General features: G+C 36.2%; 1 protein-coding gene across 1 annotated transcript; it reads left to right on the top strand.

Annotated features, from left to right (window-relative positions):
• Positions 1 to 1,436: 1,436 nt before the first annotated feature.
• LOC132110780 (transmembrane 9 superfamily member 3-like) lies at positions 1,437 to 18,762 on the top strand. Its single transcript, XM_059517719.1, has 15 exons — positions 1,437 to 1,649; positions 4,861 to 5,056; positions 5,237 to 5,359; positions 10,266 to 10,426; positions 11,088 to 11,165; positions 11,288 to 11,419; positions 11,646 to 11,812; positions 12,017 to 12,111; positions 13,953 to 14,083; positions 14,380 to 14,519; positions 14,761 to 14,829; positions 14,918 to 15,064; positions 15,281 to 15,364; positions 16,555 to 16,631; positions 16,850 to 18,762. The coding sequence occupies exons 1-15, from the start codon at positions 1,557 to 1,559 to the stop codon at positions 16,915 to 16,917; spliced, it is 1,761 nt and encodes a 586-aa protein (XP_059373702.1). The 5' UTR covers positions 1,437 to 1,556; the 3' UTR covers positions 16,918 to 18,762.
• The last annotated feature ends 442 nt before the right edge of the window (positions 18,763 to 19,204 follow it).

Genomic DNA, 19,204 nt, shown 5'->3' with positions numbered 1-19,204 from the left:
TGAGACCTATTGCCGAGACACCAGTGGGCTTTTTTTTGGCTGTTGATATTAATAGCGTTTATTGATGTTAATTCATGTTTTAATTATCATATGATGAGCTCATTGACGACTTCTCCTCCAGGAAAAGCAGGAGTGTGCCTTTGAAATGTGGAATGCTCCAGCAGATCAGTGTTGCTTTTTGCAGTGTCTATTTACACTAAGTGCAAATAAAGTGCAGCTATAGGCGCCTTGTTGGCAGAAGCTTATTATACTAACTCCAGCCACCTATTGGGATACTCAACACAACAAAAGACTATCAACAAGTGACAGTTTCAGTGGCGTAAATGCATATAGCGAGTGATGTTGTTTTGACGCGATCGACCTGAGTTCGAATCTGTGTTTTGCCAATCGGAAAGGCATTTATTTTCAATAAAAATTAAGGAAATAACAGAAAAGTTGAAAATAAAGTATCGTGTAGGGTTAGGGTATGTGTAGGGAGGGTTTTATTGTCCAAAAAAGGTGGCATCCTTTTTTCTTTTTTTGAATTAAAATTATAATTTACACTCAATACGTTATTGCATTCTGTTTTATAATTTACTACAATATTGAAATGCAGATAATTGCCACTATTTGCAATAAGTAGTATAAATAGCATTTCATTGTGAAAATGGAATCTATAGCTAGCACTTGGTGTAAATAGCAAATCACTAATTTTTTTTACTTATTGTAAAGAGGATCTTTTGCTAAGCAAATATGCTATTTGCACTTAGTGTAAATAGCTGCTGCCTCAGATTTTTTATTAATTTTTATTATTGTTTATTTTGATAATACTTAATATTTTATTTAATGCGTGTATAATTTATTTATTTATTTATTATTATTATTATTGCTGTATAGCTACAATTGTAATTTGTAAATAAAACAATTTAATTACAATTTATTTACTTTTATATTTTATTAAAGTTCTATTTTGATCCGTATAGTAGTTTCTATTATTTTTTTTTATTTTTTTTTTTTATTTTTTCCCCCATAATATCTGGGGGAGGGGGCACAACATTACAATTCTGCTTAGGGAACCCATTGGACAAACAACACTCACACACTCAAACTGCCTTGTCCGACACCTTTATAATATGGCAGCTCTCTGAAGCTATTTTTATATGTAAATTTGTAATTAGTTTAAAACTAACAGTGACAAATTTGCTGATTACGTGTAAGATTTAACTTCATTATTCGAAGTTTCCATCAATGAACAGTGAAGTTGCTTTTACATCCTGCTGAGCAGCCGGCCTTCCCAGCGCTTCTCAGATGACGTGGCCATGGGTGGCGAAGAGGAGGGTTTCCTTAATCAACCCTGAGTCATCGCTCTCTCGAACGATAGGTCCAAGTTACCCACGTGACCTCTTCCCACCAATCACCGAGAAACGCGCTGATCACTCGCTGAACAGTTTTACGACAGACTCTTATGTGTGCATCTTAATGCAACCACTGTCATAGAACCAGGAAGAAGGAAGGTGGGATAGCCCCCCCAAAAAGATACCATCCCAAATCAGTCGCAGAATTTTCTCTACAAAATCATGGGGCTCTGCTGGTGGACGGTTGAAGCGGTTGTCTTGACGGCTGTTTTTAGTTCATTGCTGCTAGTTGGAGCAGATGAACACGACCACAAGGTAAGAGAAACCGGGGGCCGAGAAGCCCTCTGTGCTCGGTGTGTATAGTCTCGAGAGACGTTAGATTTCGGGCTGGTTGTTCTGACAAAAGTGGCTAACAGCAACGGACAGAAGTAAATCCAAAACAGTGGACTCGCAGACCCATTCATTGTCCCGTGTCTGTTTTAGAAATCCTAAGTAGCTACGTGGCTACCTTAGCATCAGTTATCACATTACATTATGTTGTGCAAAAAGCATGGCAGTGCTCGCAATAATCGGGTTATTCTCCTCCAATGATGCATGATAAGTATAATGTTATTCCAGGTATTACCTCTCAATGTGTTTCGTGTACTGTGTGTTTCTTTTGTGTATGTCTGAGCTTACTCTGAAGGGTTGGCTAACCGTCGTTAGCTTCAATATGTCCGTCTGTACTATATAACGTTACTGTATAAAGTCTGTACACACATCCGGTTCGTCCATGTTTTTTTTTATATTTTTTATGACTGACACACTATAAACCATTGTTCCATTTATAATAAAAACCAGCTTTTCTTGCTATAACGTTACCTTACAAATACATTTTGACGGAATGGTAGTCTTATGTCTATGACATTTTGCTGACTCCATGGCATTTAATCATAATATGTCAGTGTACCAACCTGTCTGAACTAATAAAATGTGTTTTTTTTTTGCAGTAGAATGATAGGTACATTGGTATGCTGCATCATTTCTGTGATCAGTAATTAATTACACAATGACAGAGCTCTGGGTAACAGGGAATATTGTCATGATCCAGTATATATTTAAAGCATAAAAATATTTTTTAGATTTTAATGTAATGCAGCTAATAAGCAATTCGTAGCCTTTTTATGCTCTGAAAAAAGTTAGCTACACACACACACATTTTATACAGTGTGCAGTCCTAAGAACAATATTTGCTTTGGATTTGAGACAACTTTAATGTTTGGCATGAATCGAAAATTCAAGTGCATTTTTAGATATTACCGGTATTATTATTATTATTAAATTCTGACCGTGTAATGTTTCATCAAAATGTTATAACTTGAGCTCACATTCTACCTCCACTTCGGCCCACATCTCATAATCCAGTGGTGGCCTACTGGTTAGAAAGTCGGACTTGTAACCCAAAGGTCAAGGGTTTGAGTCTTGGTACCGGCAGGTATTGTCAATGGGGGAGTGAATGAGCAGTGCTCTCTTCCACCTTCAAAACCACAATTGAGGTGAGACCATCGAGCAAGGCATTGAACCCCCATCTGCTCCCTGTGTGCCGCAGCAAAAAAATGTCTGCCAACTGCTCCGGCTGTGTATTCACTATATGTTTGTGTTCACTACTCACTGCTGTGTCAGCACTTGGATGGGTTAATTTTCAACGCAGATTCCGAGTAGGGGACACAAAGTTGGCTACCCATCACATAATTTTCAATCAGCTAAGGATACAGAGAACAAAGACCCTGCTCTAACCTTTTTTCGATACACTCAGGTGTAATACAATACAGAAAATATCTGTTGATTCTTCCGTTTAATTGTGATTTTAAGTGCCATAGTGTGTCCAAATGTCATTTGTGTCAGGACTTACTTAGACAGCATTTTTGGAGTGCATTTGAATGTCGTTCTCCTGTCCCGAAGTTCCTTACAGAATTCATCAGGATTTCGGATGTTGGCAGGTATATTCACACTATTGCATAGAATATGAACAACTGTGGTATGATGCATGATCAGTTTAGACAAGTTGATTATGGGTATTCACTAAGATTGGATTTTCCATTTCACAGCTTTTATAACATTACTGGAAGTATTCAGTACCACACATAATCAGTGATGATGAATTATAGCACATAAAAAATGTACTATCATTTATATTTATATACCGGTGTATATATATGCTGTCTCAAGAGATCTGAGGACTTCTGATAGTTTATTGGCTCTCTTTTTAGTGTGGGAGAGTGTTTAAGGATTCATGGAAACAAACATGCAGCTGTCTTCTCTTACTCTTATTCTCATGTTCATTTTATTTAGACCAGTACATCCAGTGTTGTGAGTGCTGATGTATTGCCCTTTAGATTCAGAAAGGATGGTGTAACACTACCTGATTTTCAGGTTCACACCTTTGCTGTGATTCTTTAGATTCTTAATTCAAAGAATTAAAGGAATAGTTCACCAGAATAATACATCTTCATTCTGTATCAAGATCATCTACATCCCTGGATCAATTACATTTCATGTCTAGTGGGTGAGCTGTTATGTCTTAGGTCTTGTAATTTGCCTAAGGGAAAAGGATCTTTCATTATGAATAAGAAACCTTGTTAAACATACCGTAGGATATTAATAACCACTGAAAGGTGACAAAAGCATTGCTTCAAAGATGTCAGTGTCATCGGTTTGGTGTACTTTATTCTGTATATTTTACAAACTGGTTTGACAGCAGCTTTTGAATATGTATATTAGTGGGAAGTCTATAGTTCTTACCTTGTTCGTAATTATAACTTAATGCAGTTTACATGATTCACAAGTTGGTTGAACATTTTAGGCACATGTTTTTTGTGCTGTTGATGTAGAATATCATATTGTTCTCTAGACAAAACTGTGTGCAGTAGTATTATCATTATTATTTTGTATAAATAACTAAAAAAAAATTGTATTTGAAAGTTTGATGTTATTTATGGTGTTATCTATTAATCTTTAGATTTATCCATTATCTTTTTTTTTTTTTTTTTTTTTTTTTTTTACAGCTTTGTATAAAATGTGCTTGCCTGTCCACTTGGAGGAAGCATAGATTTTAACTAAAGACTTAAGTGTAATGTTAAACAAGTGGACCATTTTTATTTTTTTAAGCGTTTTTTCCTTCAAGCATGGTCTCTGATTTATTTTATTTTGCTTTTGCATGAGGGTTTGACAGTATCACATCATTTAGTTTCTCTCAATTCTAAAATCTCTTTTCTGCCAGCTGACTTCATCTTGAATCAGTGATGTAATTTTTATGGGTGTGCTTGAGCCCTGGACAGGGGACTGTGTGTGTGTGTGGACTGGATTCAGAAGTGATTCTATTAGTTTTCTCTATTTGAAGAATTGTTTAAGGGCAAAATGCAGTCTAGTTTCTGTTTATTTTAAAATTTTCAAATGGTGACAATCCTGGAGTTGAAATAACATCACAAAGAAGTAGATACTGATATTTGAAACAGGTAGCTGATGACTGCTGTCTTTTCTTCTGCAGTACACTGATAAAGAAGAGGTGGTTCTATGGATGAATACAGTGGGCCCCTATCACAACCGACAGGAGACCTATAAGTACTTCTCCCTACCGTTCTGTGTGGGCACCAAGAAAACTATTAGTCACTATCACGAGACGTTAGGAGAGGCGCTGCAGGGGGTTGAATTGGAGTTCAGCGGTCTGGACATCAAGTACAAAGGTATGGTCATATGTTAATATGTCTAGCGTGTTAAACTATTCAAATGAAGCTTATCAAAGGCACAAGTATTAAACAGTAATACTATGTTAATTAAATTCGTAATTCATGTTTTTGTTGCTTAGGAAGTATTATTGCTCTTGTGGTGGTTGTAAGAATGCAATGTGGATTTGTCTTTTACAGAGGAGGTGATGCAGACAAACTACTGTGACATTGAACTTGACAAACCTAAAAGAGATGCATTTGTCTATGCCATCAAGAACCACTACTGGTACCAAATGTACATAGATGACCTTCCCATCTGGGGTAAGTAAGCAGGAAGCCAAAGTGGCAAGTCTGCTCCTTACTAAGTGTACAAAACCCTGACACTGGTTAGTTTTCAGAGTTTCTCTGTTTTGTATGTGGTGTTATTGAGTAAAAGTGCAGTCACATTAACCATTGCTCGACAAATCAGTCATTAGTGATTTCAATAGAATTTCACACGTTCAGAAGTTTTGTTTGAGGACAAAAAGGTTCATGTTCATGTTGGCCACACAAATGTCATGTTGACCAACAGTAAGCTACTTTGGAAAAAGTAACTGCTGTGCGAGCAGTGCTTCATACATTTTAAATTAAAAAATTTGCTGTTATGTGCTGTTATTGTCATTTTTATTAGTTTTTGTTTTTTTATGTTTCTGTATAGCTTTAATCTATTTCAGTTTTAGTAATTTTTGTACTTATTTGCCAAGGCAACATTTCTAATTGTTTTTTTTTAGTTTAATTTTGCATTTAATTTTTATATTTTATTTTATTTCAGCTCGATTTCAGTTACAGAAAATTATTTGTATAATTTTAGTTAAAAATAACTGTTCAAGTGAGAATGTTTGTAACCGAGACAGCAGTTGTGAAGGGTAAAAAAGTTATGAGACAAATCTGTTCAAACAACAAATAATCATGAATAGTTTTATGATGATCATTTTAGTCATCAAAAAGACCAGATGAGGTTTTTGTTCATGGGTGACCTTCACCAAAATGTGATTCAAATTCTGGTGCAAATGACATTGTTCTTCTCTGGGCCCATCATTTCTGTGCGGTGTGTGGAGACAGGGTTACCACCTGCTCTCTGAGGTACGGTTAACTTTGTACACCTCACCAATGATAAGAATGCATTAGACACTAATGTTAGAGGTGTTCTTGGGATTCATCTTCACGAAGAAGAGAAATTGGCAACATCTGTAAATCTGTATGTATTTGTGCCTGTATTAAGTGTCTCATGGGACATCCTGGTGGTTTTTGACGAGAACGTATCTAAGGATTATTGATTTGTCTATTATGCAAGATTTGAGGTTGGTGAGAAGGTCATCAGTATGCTTGTTGTTGTGTCATATCATGAGCATCAGGCTGAGTGAAAGTGGAGGTTTGAAAATACTGCCAAAAATACAGCATTTGTTGCCCAAATGTTAGCCACTCTTCCACAAGTTAATAACTTTTATTAGTGTCTGACCTGAATCCCAGCTTGCACTGCTCCAACCCTGCACTCAACGAGATGCAATGGATGCCCATCTTTAGGGTGAGAGTCTCCATGTAGTCATCTTAGCTGCTTTACTGGACAGTGTCTCTTGTCCTTGGATGCTGTTGTCTCTTGAGCCTTAGGTCACAAGGTGAATTAAGCTATGTTTTAGGCTTGGGCGGTAATACGGTAATATGGTATACCGCGGGATCTAAAAATAGCAACGGTATCAGTTTCAATACCGTCATACCGTCAATAAAAAAACAAAAAACACTGCACTTATATAGGAGACAAGGATTAAATATTAAATATAATTTATTTAATGCCTAAAAATGCGTATGCGTGGTTGTCATCGCGTGACAACGAGACGAGGAGAAAGAGAGAGAGGGGGAAAGATGGCGAGTTGCGCACCGAGTGACCTGGTCTCGAAAAAGAACACAACTTCTGCAGTTTGCCAGTATTTCGGGTTTCGACCGAGCGAGAAGGGAGAGGCGGTAAATACGGACGAGGCTATTTGCAAATTGTGCCCTCATGAAAAAAGATGACTCTGGGAATATGCTGCAAAAAAAAAAAAAGCAGATGCAATGGCAGGTCCTGTCGGCATCGGCAACGTAAAGGACCGAGTCGGAGCTGATATAACAGCCTACTGTTTGGAGCCAGTTACTCAAGGAGACGAGGACCCACTTCATCCATGGAAAAATGCTGCCTGGTGTTTTCCCCAGATGTCGCGAGTGGCACGAAAGTACCTGTGCGTCTGTGCCACAAGCACACCATCAGGTGTGCAGGTTTTTAGCACCGCAGGTAAAGTTGTCGGTCCACAACGTGCCCTAGCGAAAAATCTTGACTAGATTGTATGCCACTTGCCATTCGTTCCTATTGGCACTGTGTTTATTTTTTATTTATTTAATGGATTCAGGTATTTTTATTTGGATTTCATTAAAAACTTTTTTGGAAAGAAGACTGAAAAAATAAGTTTTTATTTAGATCTATTGCTTTTCAATAATTTTTTATTTTATTTATATATATATATATATATATATATATATATATATATGGATGTTTACTTTAATTCAACTCTGGTTGACTGTTGTGGGTCTATTTGCTCTTTCTTTATAAGCTGCTCTTTGTTATTAAAAAGTTGTTCGTGCAGTGTGATTTTTAGGGATGGCCGTTTTCCGCAAATATCACATTCAAATAATTTTGAGCTCACAAAAAAACGAATATTAGAATATTCGTTTATTTAAATTAAGTTTAGTGAGACAGACGTTATTTTTCAGCAACATTTATTGTTTCTGTCATTTTTGAACAAGCTTACACACAATAAGCTTGAACATTACACATCGTGTTTTGTAGCTGAAAACCTTTAACAATGCGTGCAAACAAACAAAAGTACAGATTAAAAGCAAAAAAAAAAAAAATGAACAAAGAAAAAACGTAAAGCAGCCTGCAGCAATTAGGCCATTGTACAGAATTTAGCTTACACTTAACTATGAAACTTTGAAACTGTCAGCAAATCTTTTTTGCTTTTTTTTCTATTGTTGTAGGGCTACACTTGTTAAGAAATACGTGCATGTAAACATGATTGGGGGAAAGTCGGCTCCTTAGTCTGTTAACAATAAGGCCGGCTGCGGAGAAAACGCGCTCTGACGCACAGACGTTGGCGGGACTCACAAATAACGGTGTGCTAAGCGAATAAGTTTTGTGAAGCGCTTCGTGTTTTCGTTTCTCCACTGAATGGGATCCTCATCTGGTGGAATACATGGCTCCAGCAAGAACTGTTCCCACTCGTCTCGACTGGACTCTCTGTAATCATCGCTGAAGAACTGGCTCAGCCTTTTCCAACGAGTGGGCATTGTAACCTCTTCATCGTTGGTGACGCACCACTCGCATCAAGGAAAATGTTCTGATAATGTTCAAAAGTTTTTTTCTTACTTCTCTCATGTTTTCATCGAGAAACTGAGATGTTTGTGCCGAGTGTTTAGGGCAGACACGAGAAGAGGAGTTTTCACTGCATTCTCCAAGTTAGCGGGGTTTATTCGTTGCTTGAGAGATGCCACAACAATGTTCTTGAATGCGGTTACTTTCTGTGATTATCCACGGCATATTTGAAGTACTGTAGAAGACCGCAGTTATTCATTAATAAATTATTTTTGCTTGCATACATATTCAAATATGCCATGGAGAATCACAGAAAGTGACCGAATTAGGTTTTATTGTGGACTTTTTTCTTTTTTTTATGGCAAGCAAAAATATGTCAAAATTTGAATATCATTTTTATTTATCGAATAAATAGAGCAAAACGAATATTCGAATGTTCGACTATCCGTGCACAGTGATTTTATTGATTTGTGTGCGTGTCTCTGCGCAAAAACTGTATGTTTATGTTAATTTAATTCTGTTTGACTATTGCTATTTGTTGCTAATAAAAGTTGTTAATATTGTTGTGCATGCAATTTTGTTATTGTTTCAGTATTAGTGTTTGGTATTCAGTTTCTGAATGGTTTAGGCACAAGCCAACAGTTTGGTGATGTTGTCTCAGCCTTACGTCATAATTTTTTAATTATTCACGGTAATACCGTATACCGAGGTAAAATAGGGAGGAGGTTTGACTGTATCAAAATTTGGATACCGCCCAAGCCTACTATGTTTATGATTTTGGCCCATAAAGCCTTTGAGGTTAGCAAAAAAAAATCATTCAGAATCACTGATGTATATTTTCATTGTGTGTAGATCATGGAGAACTTAAAGGTTTTAAGCTCATGTTGATTCTAGAGGGTAGTAGCAACCCCTTAACACAGCACACTCAGCTCTGACCCATCCTCCATCAAGCTGCTAAGTCTCCTCTTGGTTAATCATAAAATGACAAAAAACATCTGGAAACTTCCCATCTACTGACCATCTTCTCACTCTGTTTAAATGATCTTGTACCTCAGATAATGTTACTAAGCCATAACCTAACGCTCAAAAAAACCTTTCAGTGCCTGGAAGGGAAATCAGTTTATTGAAGTATTTTAAATCTCCAGGGGACATTTAACAGACCATTACTACTCAACAGTACTAATGAAATGTAGCCTTGGAGTTATTGTTGTAAAACCATTTGTTCTGAACGAGCAGTAGGATTAAGTGTTGTAATAGTTGCCCATGATTAATTAAGGATATTTGATTATGGGAACTGAAAAAATAGGCTTTAACTGGCATCTGAGTGAGCTAGATGTTTTTTTTAGATGTTTTATTTATTTTATGATTTTTGAAGCAGATAGAACTATAGAGCTAAAATATTGCATTTGATCTGATATGTTTAATAGTAAGTTTGTCTCAAAAGCTTGAAAATGTTTTTTATTGGTTCTTTACTTGAAACGACAGTGTGAAATGGTATTCGCAAAGCGTTTAATGTCTGTAATGTGAATCATTTACACAACATTCAAAAGGAAATACAGTGGACTTATTTGTTACGGGTTATAAAATGGGTTATATAAAATTGGGTTATAAAATGTAGGGCTGTGATGTTAGTGGTTATTCCAGTCATTTCAGATGTAGAGAAAGTTTTAATGAAAGAATAACATACAGAACTGAATCATTGCCGATAAGACCAGAGACCGATATTGAGTAAAAAATGTCTATTTTGATTTAATTTAGTTATTTAAACTGAAAATACACTGTTGACATTATGTGAAGTTTTTACCTTCATTCTTAATTGAAAATTGATTTGTGGGATTATTTAAGGGATTGTTGGTGAAGCTGACGAAAATGGTGAGGACTATTATCTCTGGACTTACAAAAAGCTGGAGATTGGACAGAATGGGAATAGAATTGTGGATGTTAACCTGACCAGCGAAGGGAAGGTCAAGCTTGTACCAAACACAAGAATTCCCATGTCATACTCAGTGAGTAAAGCTTTCCTAGGCCCCAGAAACCTGCTAATATTTACTATTACTTTTTAAATTGTCACAGATAAAAATTTGTGTGGTTTGTCTTTATATTTTTCTATATTTTGAACATTTTTAGCTGTTTTGCCCATACAAAAGGTATATTAATGCTCACTGTGTGAAAGAAGTCTGTGTTTCCTTCCTTAGCTCCTTAGATAGCTCTCATACATATGAATAAAATGTGACCCTGGACCAGAAAACCAGTCTTAAGTCGCGGTGGTTTATTTTTAGCAATAGCCAAAAAACATTGAATGGGTCAAACTTATTGATTTTTCTTTTATACCAAAAATCATTAGGCTATTAGGTAAAGATCATGTTCCATGAAGATATTTTGTAAATTTCCTACTGTAAATATATCAAAACTTAATTTTTGATTAGTAATATGCATTGCTAAGAACTTCATTTTGACAACTTTAAAGGGGATTTTCTCAGTAATTTAAAAAAATTTTTGCACCCTCGGCCAAATATTGTCCAATCCTAATAATAATTCAATACATAATGGAAAGCTTATTTATTCAGCTTTCAGTTGATGTATAAATCTCAGTTTTGAGAATTTGACACTTAAGACTGATTTTGTGGTCCAGGGTCACAAATTACAATCTTTTTGGCGATCTTACAGGTGAAGTGGAAGAAATCTGATGTGAAATTTGAGGATAGATTTGACAAGTACCTTGATCCATCCTTCTTTCAACACCGAGTAAGTGCCACAATTTGTTTAGATAACATCGTCCCAGCAGATATAATATGTGCTGATTAATAAATTGAATATATTGATTTTTTGTTTCTTTTTGGTGTGTGTATGTTTTTTTTATCTGACAGATTCACTGGTTCTCAATATTCAACTCTTTCATGATGGTGATTTTCTTGGTTGGCCTTGTTTCAATGATTCTGATGAGGACATTAAGGAAAGACTACGCCAGATACAGCAAAGAAGAGGAAATGGATGACATGGTGATCACTTAGAGAGAACTTTTGAAATACTTCATTAAATACTTTATTAAATGAGCCTTTCAAACCCCATCACATTTTAATTTATGCATGTCTGTGATGAATTGGTTAAGTAACAACCTTACAGTTACTGATGTGTTTTAGTTCTATAATTTAATGCCACATTTCTCTATGGTTTGTCATCTTGCTCTCGTTATTATGTTTTTTTTTTTCTTTATCTTGCGATCAGGATCGTGATCTTGGTGATGAATATGGATGGAAGCAGGTTCATGGTGATGTGTTCAGGCCGTCCAGCCATCCGCTGATGTTCTCCTCCCTCATTGGCTCTGGCTGTCAGATCTTCTCTGTTTCCCTCATAGTCATAATTTTGGCTATGATTGAGGACTTGTACACAGAGTGAGTTTCACCTATGATTATCAGGGCAGTCATAAACTACTTGACCATGTATTGTTTGATTATAATGTACAGAGCTGACAAAAATGACTATGCATAATCACAATATACATATGGGCATTTAACAGGTCTTAAGGTCCTAGATAACATCTAGTGTACACATTTTCTTAGGTGCTTATCAAAGGAATTTTATTTTTGCCTTTGTAGGAGAGGGTCCATGCTGAGTACAGCCATATTTGTTTATGCTGCCACATCTCCAGTCAATGGCTACTTTGGTGGAAGTCTATATGCAAAACAAGGAGGTATGTAAACTAATAATGTGTAAAAGCTGCAATAAGGAAAGCTACAAATATCATTTTAACAGTGTTAGCTATACATGAGTTATACATGTAAGAATTTTAGGCCCAGATATACTCACAGCAAAGTTATTTTTCATTCTTTGTATATAAAAAATATATATGGATGGCATCCACATTCATGGGAGTGGCGTTTAGATTAATGTATAAATATGTGCTGTTCGCTTTCTTCTCAGTGAAAAAATAAAAACACAACAAAAATGACAAGAGTGAGAAAACAGCAGAAAGAATCTAATCATACCTATCACAGATATGTTTACTCAGCTCTTCAATTTGACACTAGCACCTTATACAATAGATTGCTTTAAAGCAAGCAGCTTTACAGCATTAAGCATGAAAAACGGTGCTTGTGTCTTTCAATTAGTATTAAAACTTTAGTTTCTACTATAAAGGGGCTCTCTAGTGTGTTCATGCTTTTTTTTTTACTTGCTTCAAACCTCGACGGACTGAACAAGTAATACACCAGAGAAGATTTCCATGTCAAGGAAGGTGGAGCCACACGTACCTGTTAGTATTTGGCAGTAGGAGCAAATTTTTCTAGAAAGTTTGCTTTATCAAGCTGTTTCGAACTTCTGAAACGAAGGTCATTTTGGCCCGTTATTTATTTATTTATTTTTTAAAGGTGAAAAAAATCACTTTTATAAGCTGTTTGGCCTCAGTGTGTGAAAACAATCAGCCTATATTGGTAAAAATCCAGCTACTCATTTTTTTTTATAATCCCAATAAATTATAAACAGTCTCCAAATGAGCAGTTTCAGATTTCTCATTATTATGATGTCATACTCAGAAAAGTCCATTTGTGACACTCTCTGCCCTATTAGCATAGACAGCCCTGAGTGAGAACCAGTGGTCCGCCATTACTGTTTCCTTGCTGTAGCTGCTGGAGGTACAATGTCAGCGCCATAGAGGCATTACAAGTGTAGTGTGTTGGGATGCACCAATGAACATAGGAGTCTCCATAGACCGCTGAGGACACGGGGGGTAAATGTAATTTCCGAAGGAAATGTTCTAGAAATAAAAAAACGCAAGGTCCTATATGTTTGTGCTAATCATTTTACTCCGGACTGCCTCACAAACGAGGGTCAGTTCAGCACTGGAGTTGTGCAAAGATTGCTTCTGAAAGAGTGATCGATACCAACGCTTCATGCGCAAATGTTCAGACAAAGTAAGCATCACACGTCATTTTGTTTTCCAAAATAGATTCTTGGCTCTCTGTAAGGCTAATGTTGCTAAAGCTACCATTGTCTCTGCCTGTTTTTACTAATGCTGCATTTACGTGCTACCAGAATGATCTTAAATAGGGTAGTTAAAAAATTGCATTTGGAAGCAATGTGAAGTCAGCAACACGGTCATCACCAGTTAAATTGTAACACCCATACGCCGGAGCATAAACTCTTGAAGCTCTGCCCTCTTCTGAAAGGGAGGCGGAAGCACCAACTAATTTGCATTTAAAGGGACAAACACAAAAACGGCGCATTTTGGCTCATATCCTAAAAGTGGTAATTTCAACAAGCTATAAAAAAAAATATTTGTGGGGTATTTTGAGCTAAAACTTCACATACACATTTTGGGGACATTAGAGAAATATTTTACATCTTGTAAAAAGGCATGATAGGGCACCTTTACGAAATGAGGTCACACCAATTGATTCTTTATTTTCACAATAAGTATATCAGGGCCTTAAAATATATCGGGGTTGTCCAAGGAATTGCAAAAGGTGAAATGATGTGCATCCTTTTTACTTTCTTCTTGTTGTTTCTTTCAACTATTTTACATAATTTGTACAGGGAGGAGATGGATAAAACAGATGTTCATAGGAGCTTTTCTGATTCCTGCCATGGTGTGTGGCACAGCATTCTTCATCAACTTCATCGCTATCTACTACCATGCCTCCAGAGCCATCCCATTTGGCACCATGGTGAGATCCTCATCTGCCTTATATAGTGTCTAGTCCTACATGCGTACATTTACATTTATGTACAAGTCAATCTCAGGCTGATTTTACAACTAATATCAGCTGCTAAGTAAGGAAAGACAAGTCATTTGTATATGTTATTTTGGACCACTGAATTTGGTTGAAAACCCAGTAGTGTCCTTATTTATATTCTAATCCTCTTGATATTACACATAATTCCTAACATTCCTAACATTATTTGCTTTGGTAAAATTCTTGTTGCATCTGAAAAGTGTAATATTTCTCATTTGTTTGATCAGGTTGCAGTGTGCTGCATCTGTTTCTTTGTAATTCTACCTTTGAACCTGGTGGGGACAATTCTGGGGAGGAACCTTTCCGGCCAGCCAAACTTTCCTTGTAGAGTCAATGCTGTACCCAGACCTATCCCAGAGAAGAAATGGTAACCTCATCCAATATTCACATATTACAGACTGTCTCAAACATGCTCCGTTGCCTTGATATTGTGCAATATCCAACATTGTGTCATTGTTTACATAATATATGCAGACATAATATATGCAGATATGATAAGTAATTTGAAATGTAAATATTGTAAATGTTTTCTATGTAAAATGTAATTATCATTAGATAAAATGATAGTTATTGATGGTCTTGTTACTTAAAGTTTCTCTGATTGGCAGGTTTATGGAGCCGGCGGTTATTGTGTGTCTAGGTGGCATCCTTCCATTCGGGTCAATATTCATTGAGATGTAAGTCTGAACATTGGTTCTGGATTTATATTTATACCCATAATTACTATGGATATAAGACTGAAAACTGCCTTACATCTTCCTTCAGGTACTTCATCTTTACATCTTTCTGGGCCTACAAGATTTACTATGTATATGGATTTATGATGCTGGTGCTGGTGATCCTATGCATTGTTACAGTCTGTGTGACCATCGTCTGTACCTACTTCCTTCTCAATGCAGAAGACTACAGATGGTAAGGAGCGTTTACTTGCCATGTTGCCATATTTATAATGCTGTTTCGCTCGTGCAGTTTAATTTGTTTCCACATCCATCCTTCCTTGGGTTCAGACCACAGAGGCGTTTAAATGTGTCGTAGGGTGGTGAATGCAGCATAAACGGATGATGAGACTAAATGATAGTAATTGTATTTAGATCAATGGAATTTTGAACTTTTTTTTTTTTTTTTCAGGCAGTGGACAAGTTTTCTCTCTGCAGCGTCAACAGCCGTTTACGTTTACATGTACTCCTTCTACTACTATTTCTTCAAAACAAAGTGAGTTTTGTTTTGCTTTTCCTCAAATGTCATATGAATGTTCTAAATTTACATGACTCATTTACTCACCCCCAGGCACTTGAAATGCATGATTTGCTTTCTTTTATACAACCATCAAATATTTTGCATAATTTCCTAGCCGCTATTTTCTACAAAATGTTTTCTCTTAAAGGAAAAGCTCTGTAAAACATTAAAATGTACCATAAAAATAGTGAATTTTATACAATCTAGGTCATTCTAAATCATTCTAAATTTAAGTATCACATTTTAGTTACTTCTGTGAATTGCAAATTCAGTGTAAAACCGCGTTTCCACCGCTGGAACTAGGGACTTTGGGCTAGTATTCTGTGTTTCCAAAGCATAAACCAGGATCTAAATAAAGTTCTGGGAAAAAAAAATTGCCCCTCAGGAAGTCCCTGGTCACGAGGTAGTACTTTTTCAAAGGTCCGGAGCTGATTGGTTGATTTCATGCAGCACTGTGATTTCAGCCACCATTTATTTGGATAATTTTCAAAATATTACTGTTATTGTGTCATGAAAATGTTTTTTTTTTTTTTAAGTATTTCAGACGAGAATGTAGTTGTTTAAAACTTTGAACAATGTAGTTGTTCAAAACTCAAATCTGCAGATTATTTATAAAGACGGCGCCTATTTAAAAATATTTAGCCGATTTCGAAGACTAGAAGGCAGTGGTATTTGATATCATATTTCGCGTTATTGTAAACATTCAGCGAGGAAAATTGCAGTAGCAATGAGCTGACGGATGTTATCAAGTACGCTGCTGTTTGGAGAATGACCTGACTTGTGTCGTCCTGTCTGCGGGACATCACACTACCGAGTCGAACTCCCAAAGTCTGAACTACTGAGGATGCAAGACCAAAATTTGCGTACTTTGAGAAACGCGCGCAGACCTCCGTCACTATTTGCCTAAATCTTCACGCTACTTTAGACCACGGTGGAAACACAGAAAGCATCAGGTCTGGGGGCAAAATAGATCCTGGAAAAAAAGCTCCTGGTACAATTGTTCTGGGTAATTTTGGTGGAAACGTTGGAATATAAGTACATTGAAAAGTAAGAAAAGGAAAGGACGTGTAGAAATTGTTTCTAATTTTCATTTACTTGATTTATTAATTGTCTATGTGTTGTGGAATCTGATACCAATAATTAGCATGGACTCATTTTTTCCCCAGGATGTATGGCTTATTTCAGACATCATTCTATTTTGGCTACATGGCTGTTTTCAGTACTGCACTGGGAATCATGTGTGGTGAGTACAAGAAAAATGCTTGTGCAGAATATGCTTAATCACGCCCCTCCAACCGTTATTTTTCTGTGAGCGAGAGGACATTTAGTATTCTTTTCTGGATATATGTCACTACACTGAAATAAGTCGGCAGCAGCTTCTGGTTCACACGGACTTTAAGTCATAAATGTTGCTGTATGGGAAGGGGATTGACTAATCTTTTTTTATCTCTTTGTTTTTAGGAGCGGTGGGTTACATGGGAACAAGTGCCTTTGTGAGGAAGATCTACACAAATGTGAAAATCGACTAGAAACTGTGCAGGGATGCTGCAGATCAGCCGACACTTCCTCCTGATCGAAGCGGGCACAAAGTCTCCATTTATTTTGCAAGAAGAGATTGTGGTATCTTGTACAAAATCTAGTTTTCCATTTTCTCAATGAATTAAAAGTTGCAGCATGATGCGTACACAAGGGTAAAATGAGAGGTGTAATAAACAGGACACTTTATTTTATTTTAGTTTTTTTTTAATCTGCTTTTTGTTTTTCCCTCCAGAAGAAATGCAGGCAGTAAATGCAGATAAAAGGGGAAAGAAAGTACACCACAGCGTTGCTCCTATTTCTTATAACTCTATCCCACCTAAAAACCTTCGAACAGATCTTTATTGATGGAATAGTTTAGCTCTCTTCAGTGAAGAGGCCAAAGTGTATGGAGAGCCTTTGTTCTATTATATGAGAATATTGGAGAGTGGGGTTTATGTCCATCCTCTTGCTTGTCTGTTTTTGTATTACAGAGTCATACAATGCCATTGTTGAAGGATTGATTTACATGCTAATGATTCACACCAAAAGCATAATGTGATTTGAAATTCCAAAATTATATATATATTTTTTCATTCATAAATGAATAGATAAACCAATATGCTGTGAAGCAGCCAGGTTTTAGCTCTACCTTTTTGAGGGCATCCGTTTTCCTGTAGCTCAGATCCACAGACCAGTGCGGGACAGAGCTTGACACATCAGAGTTTGCTATCCGCAGCAGATTCTAGTGAGATTGGTGATCTGAAATGATGGCTTGGTGGCAGATTGTTTTTAATGGGTTGTTTTTTCCAGTTCAGTCTTATGTTGTTGTTTGGGTTTGAATGAAGTTTGCTCGTAAATATAATATATGGAGGGGGGTGGCCATGTATATAACCTTAACAATGTAACTGTAGATGTAGATCCCAAATGTATTTTGGTTGTACAGATTTATTAAAGGGTGTCTTCTTTTTTTTTTTTTTTTTTGGACAGTCAGTTTAAGGTTTTTCTTTTGAAGGTTGGGGTGGGCTTGGTGGCACAGTTACATCTTGCCTGATATTGCATGAATCTTTCACCAGATCATATGATCAGATTCTATTTGTTTTTGTTTTTTAAGCATTATTACACTTTAGGTGTCCCCCATCACTACCCTTGTTCATTTGCATCTTGTAGAATGGTCTCAAAAATAAGTGCTTCATTGACTTTGTGCTGCTCATAGAGGAGTTAGTCATCAGCTTTTTATTTAATGTTTTATTTAAAGAGTTTAAAGGCTATTCATTGTCTTGGACAGCCGTCTGTTTTGTGCTTATTTTTGTATCCATGATCTGAACCAAAATTGTGAATCTCACACAATTTAGGCACACATGCTAAATCTTTGCAGACATACTGTACAAAGTGAAGTTACTGTACACTTTACTAGATGTTTTCATGGTTACTAAGTGCAGACACACTTAGACCCAGCTGTTGTTCTTAGTTTTCTTATGTTCCATTGTGTATATACAGTATGTAACAAAAAAAAAAAAAAAAGTTTGAGAATTGGCAAAGCTTTTTTCTAAACCTCATTCCTCCCAGTTTAAAAACAGAAACTTTGATTTCTGGTTCTTTGTCATATTCCACGTGAAGTCTAAAAAGACATTTTAAACACAATATTAACTTGCTGTAAAAAGGAGAAAAAAATAAAAATAAACATTGTTTTTGAGGTTATGTAGGCATGGTTTATATAAGAAAGTTAAAAAGTTGTCATAATTAAAATTTCTGCCCAAAGACAGCGGAGTATTTGATGGGAACTATAAGAGTTACACACAAATAAGTATGTAATTGATCGCACTTTTCAGTAGAATAAACAAATGGTGTGATGGCAACTTCACCTTTCTTTAACATAATAAGTCTGTTTGTCAACATATCTTGTAATATGAAGACAGTCTTGATTAAGAATTTACCTGTATGTTAGTGAATGTCCATCACAAACTTTAATCAAAATGTCAAAAATGATTTTCTTGTGTTGAGAGTGAAGCACTTTGTTCAGAAAGCATCTGCTATGGCAAAGAGACAAATCCATGACAGTGCAGTTTTTATTTGGACAGCACAACAAATATATAAAATAAAGCAGATTCCGCTCCTTAATAATTACCAACATACTGATACATTAAGTCTATAAATATTTATATTTCTTTTGGGTATAAATTATGGACTTGTTTAATTTAAGTGCTAAGATCTGCGTGATCTGTCAATACCAGTAGCTTGGAGTTTTCAGTTGACCTTCTCAAAGTATTCCTTCGAGCCATCTGGAGTTGGTTTAATCTA

The sequence above is a fragment of the Carassius carassius genome, chromosome 30 (assembly GCF_963082965.1).
Source record: "Carassius carassius chromosome 30, fCarCar2.1, whole genome shotgun sequence".
NCBI lineage: Eukaryota > Metazoa > Chordata > Actinopteri > Cypriniformes > Cyprinidae > Carassius > Carassius carassius.
This window is presented reverse-complemented; position numbering and strand designations above follow the sequence as displayed.

Coding starts and splice junctions, on each gene's coding strand:
- LOC132110780 (XM_059517719.1), top strand. CDS start 1,557: ATGGGGCTCTGCTGGTGGACGGTTGAAGCGGTTGTCTTGACGGCTGTT. Junction 5,057..5,236: donor TCTGGACATCAAGTACAAAG/GTATGGTCATAT, acceptor TGTCTTTTACAG/AGGAGGTGATGCAGACAAAC. Junction 11,420..11,645: donor AAGAGGAAATGGATGACATG/GTGATCACTTAG, acceptor TCTTGCGATCAG/GATCGTGATCTTGGTGATGA.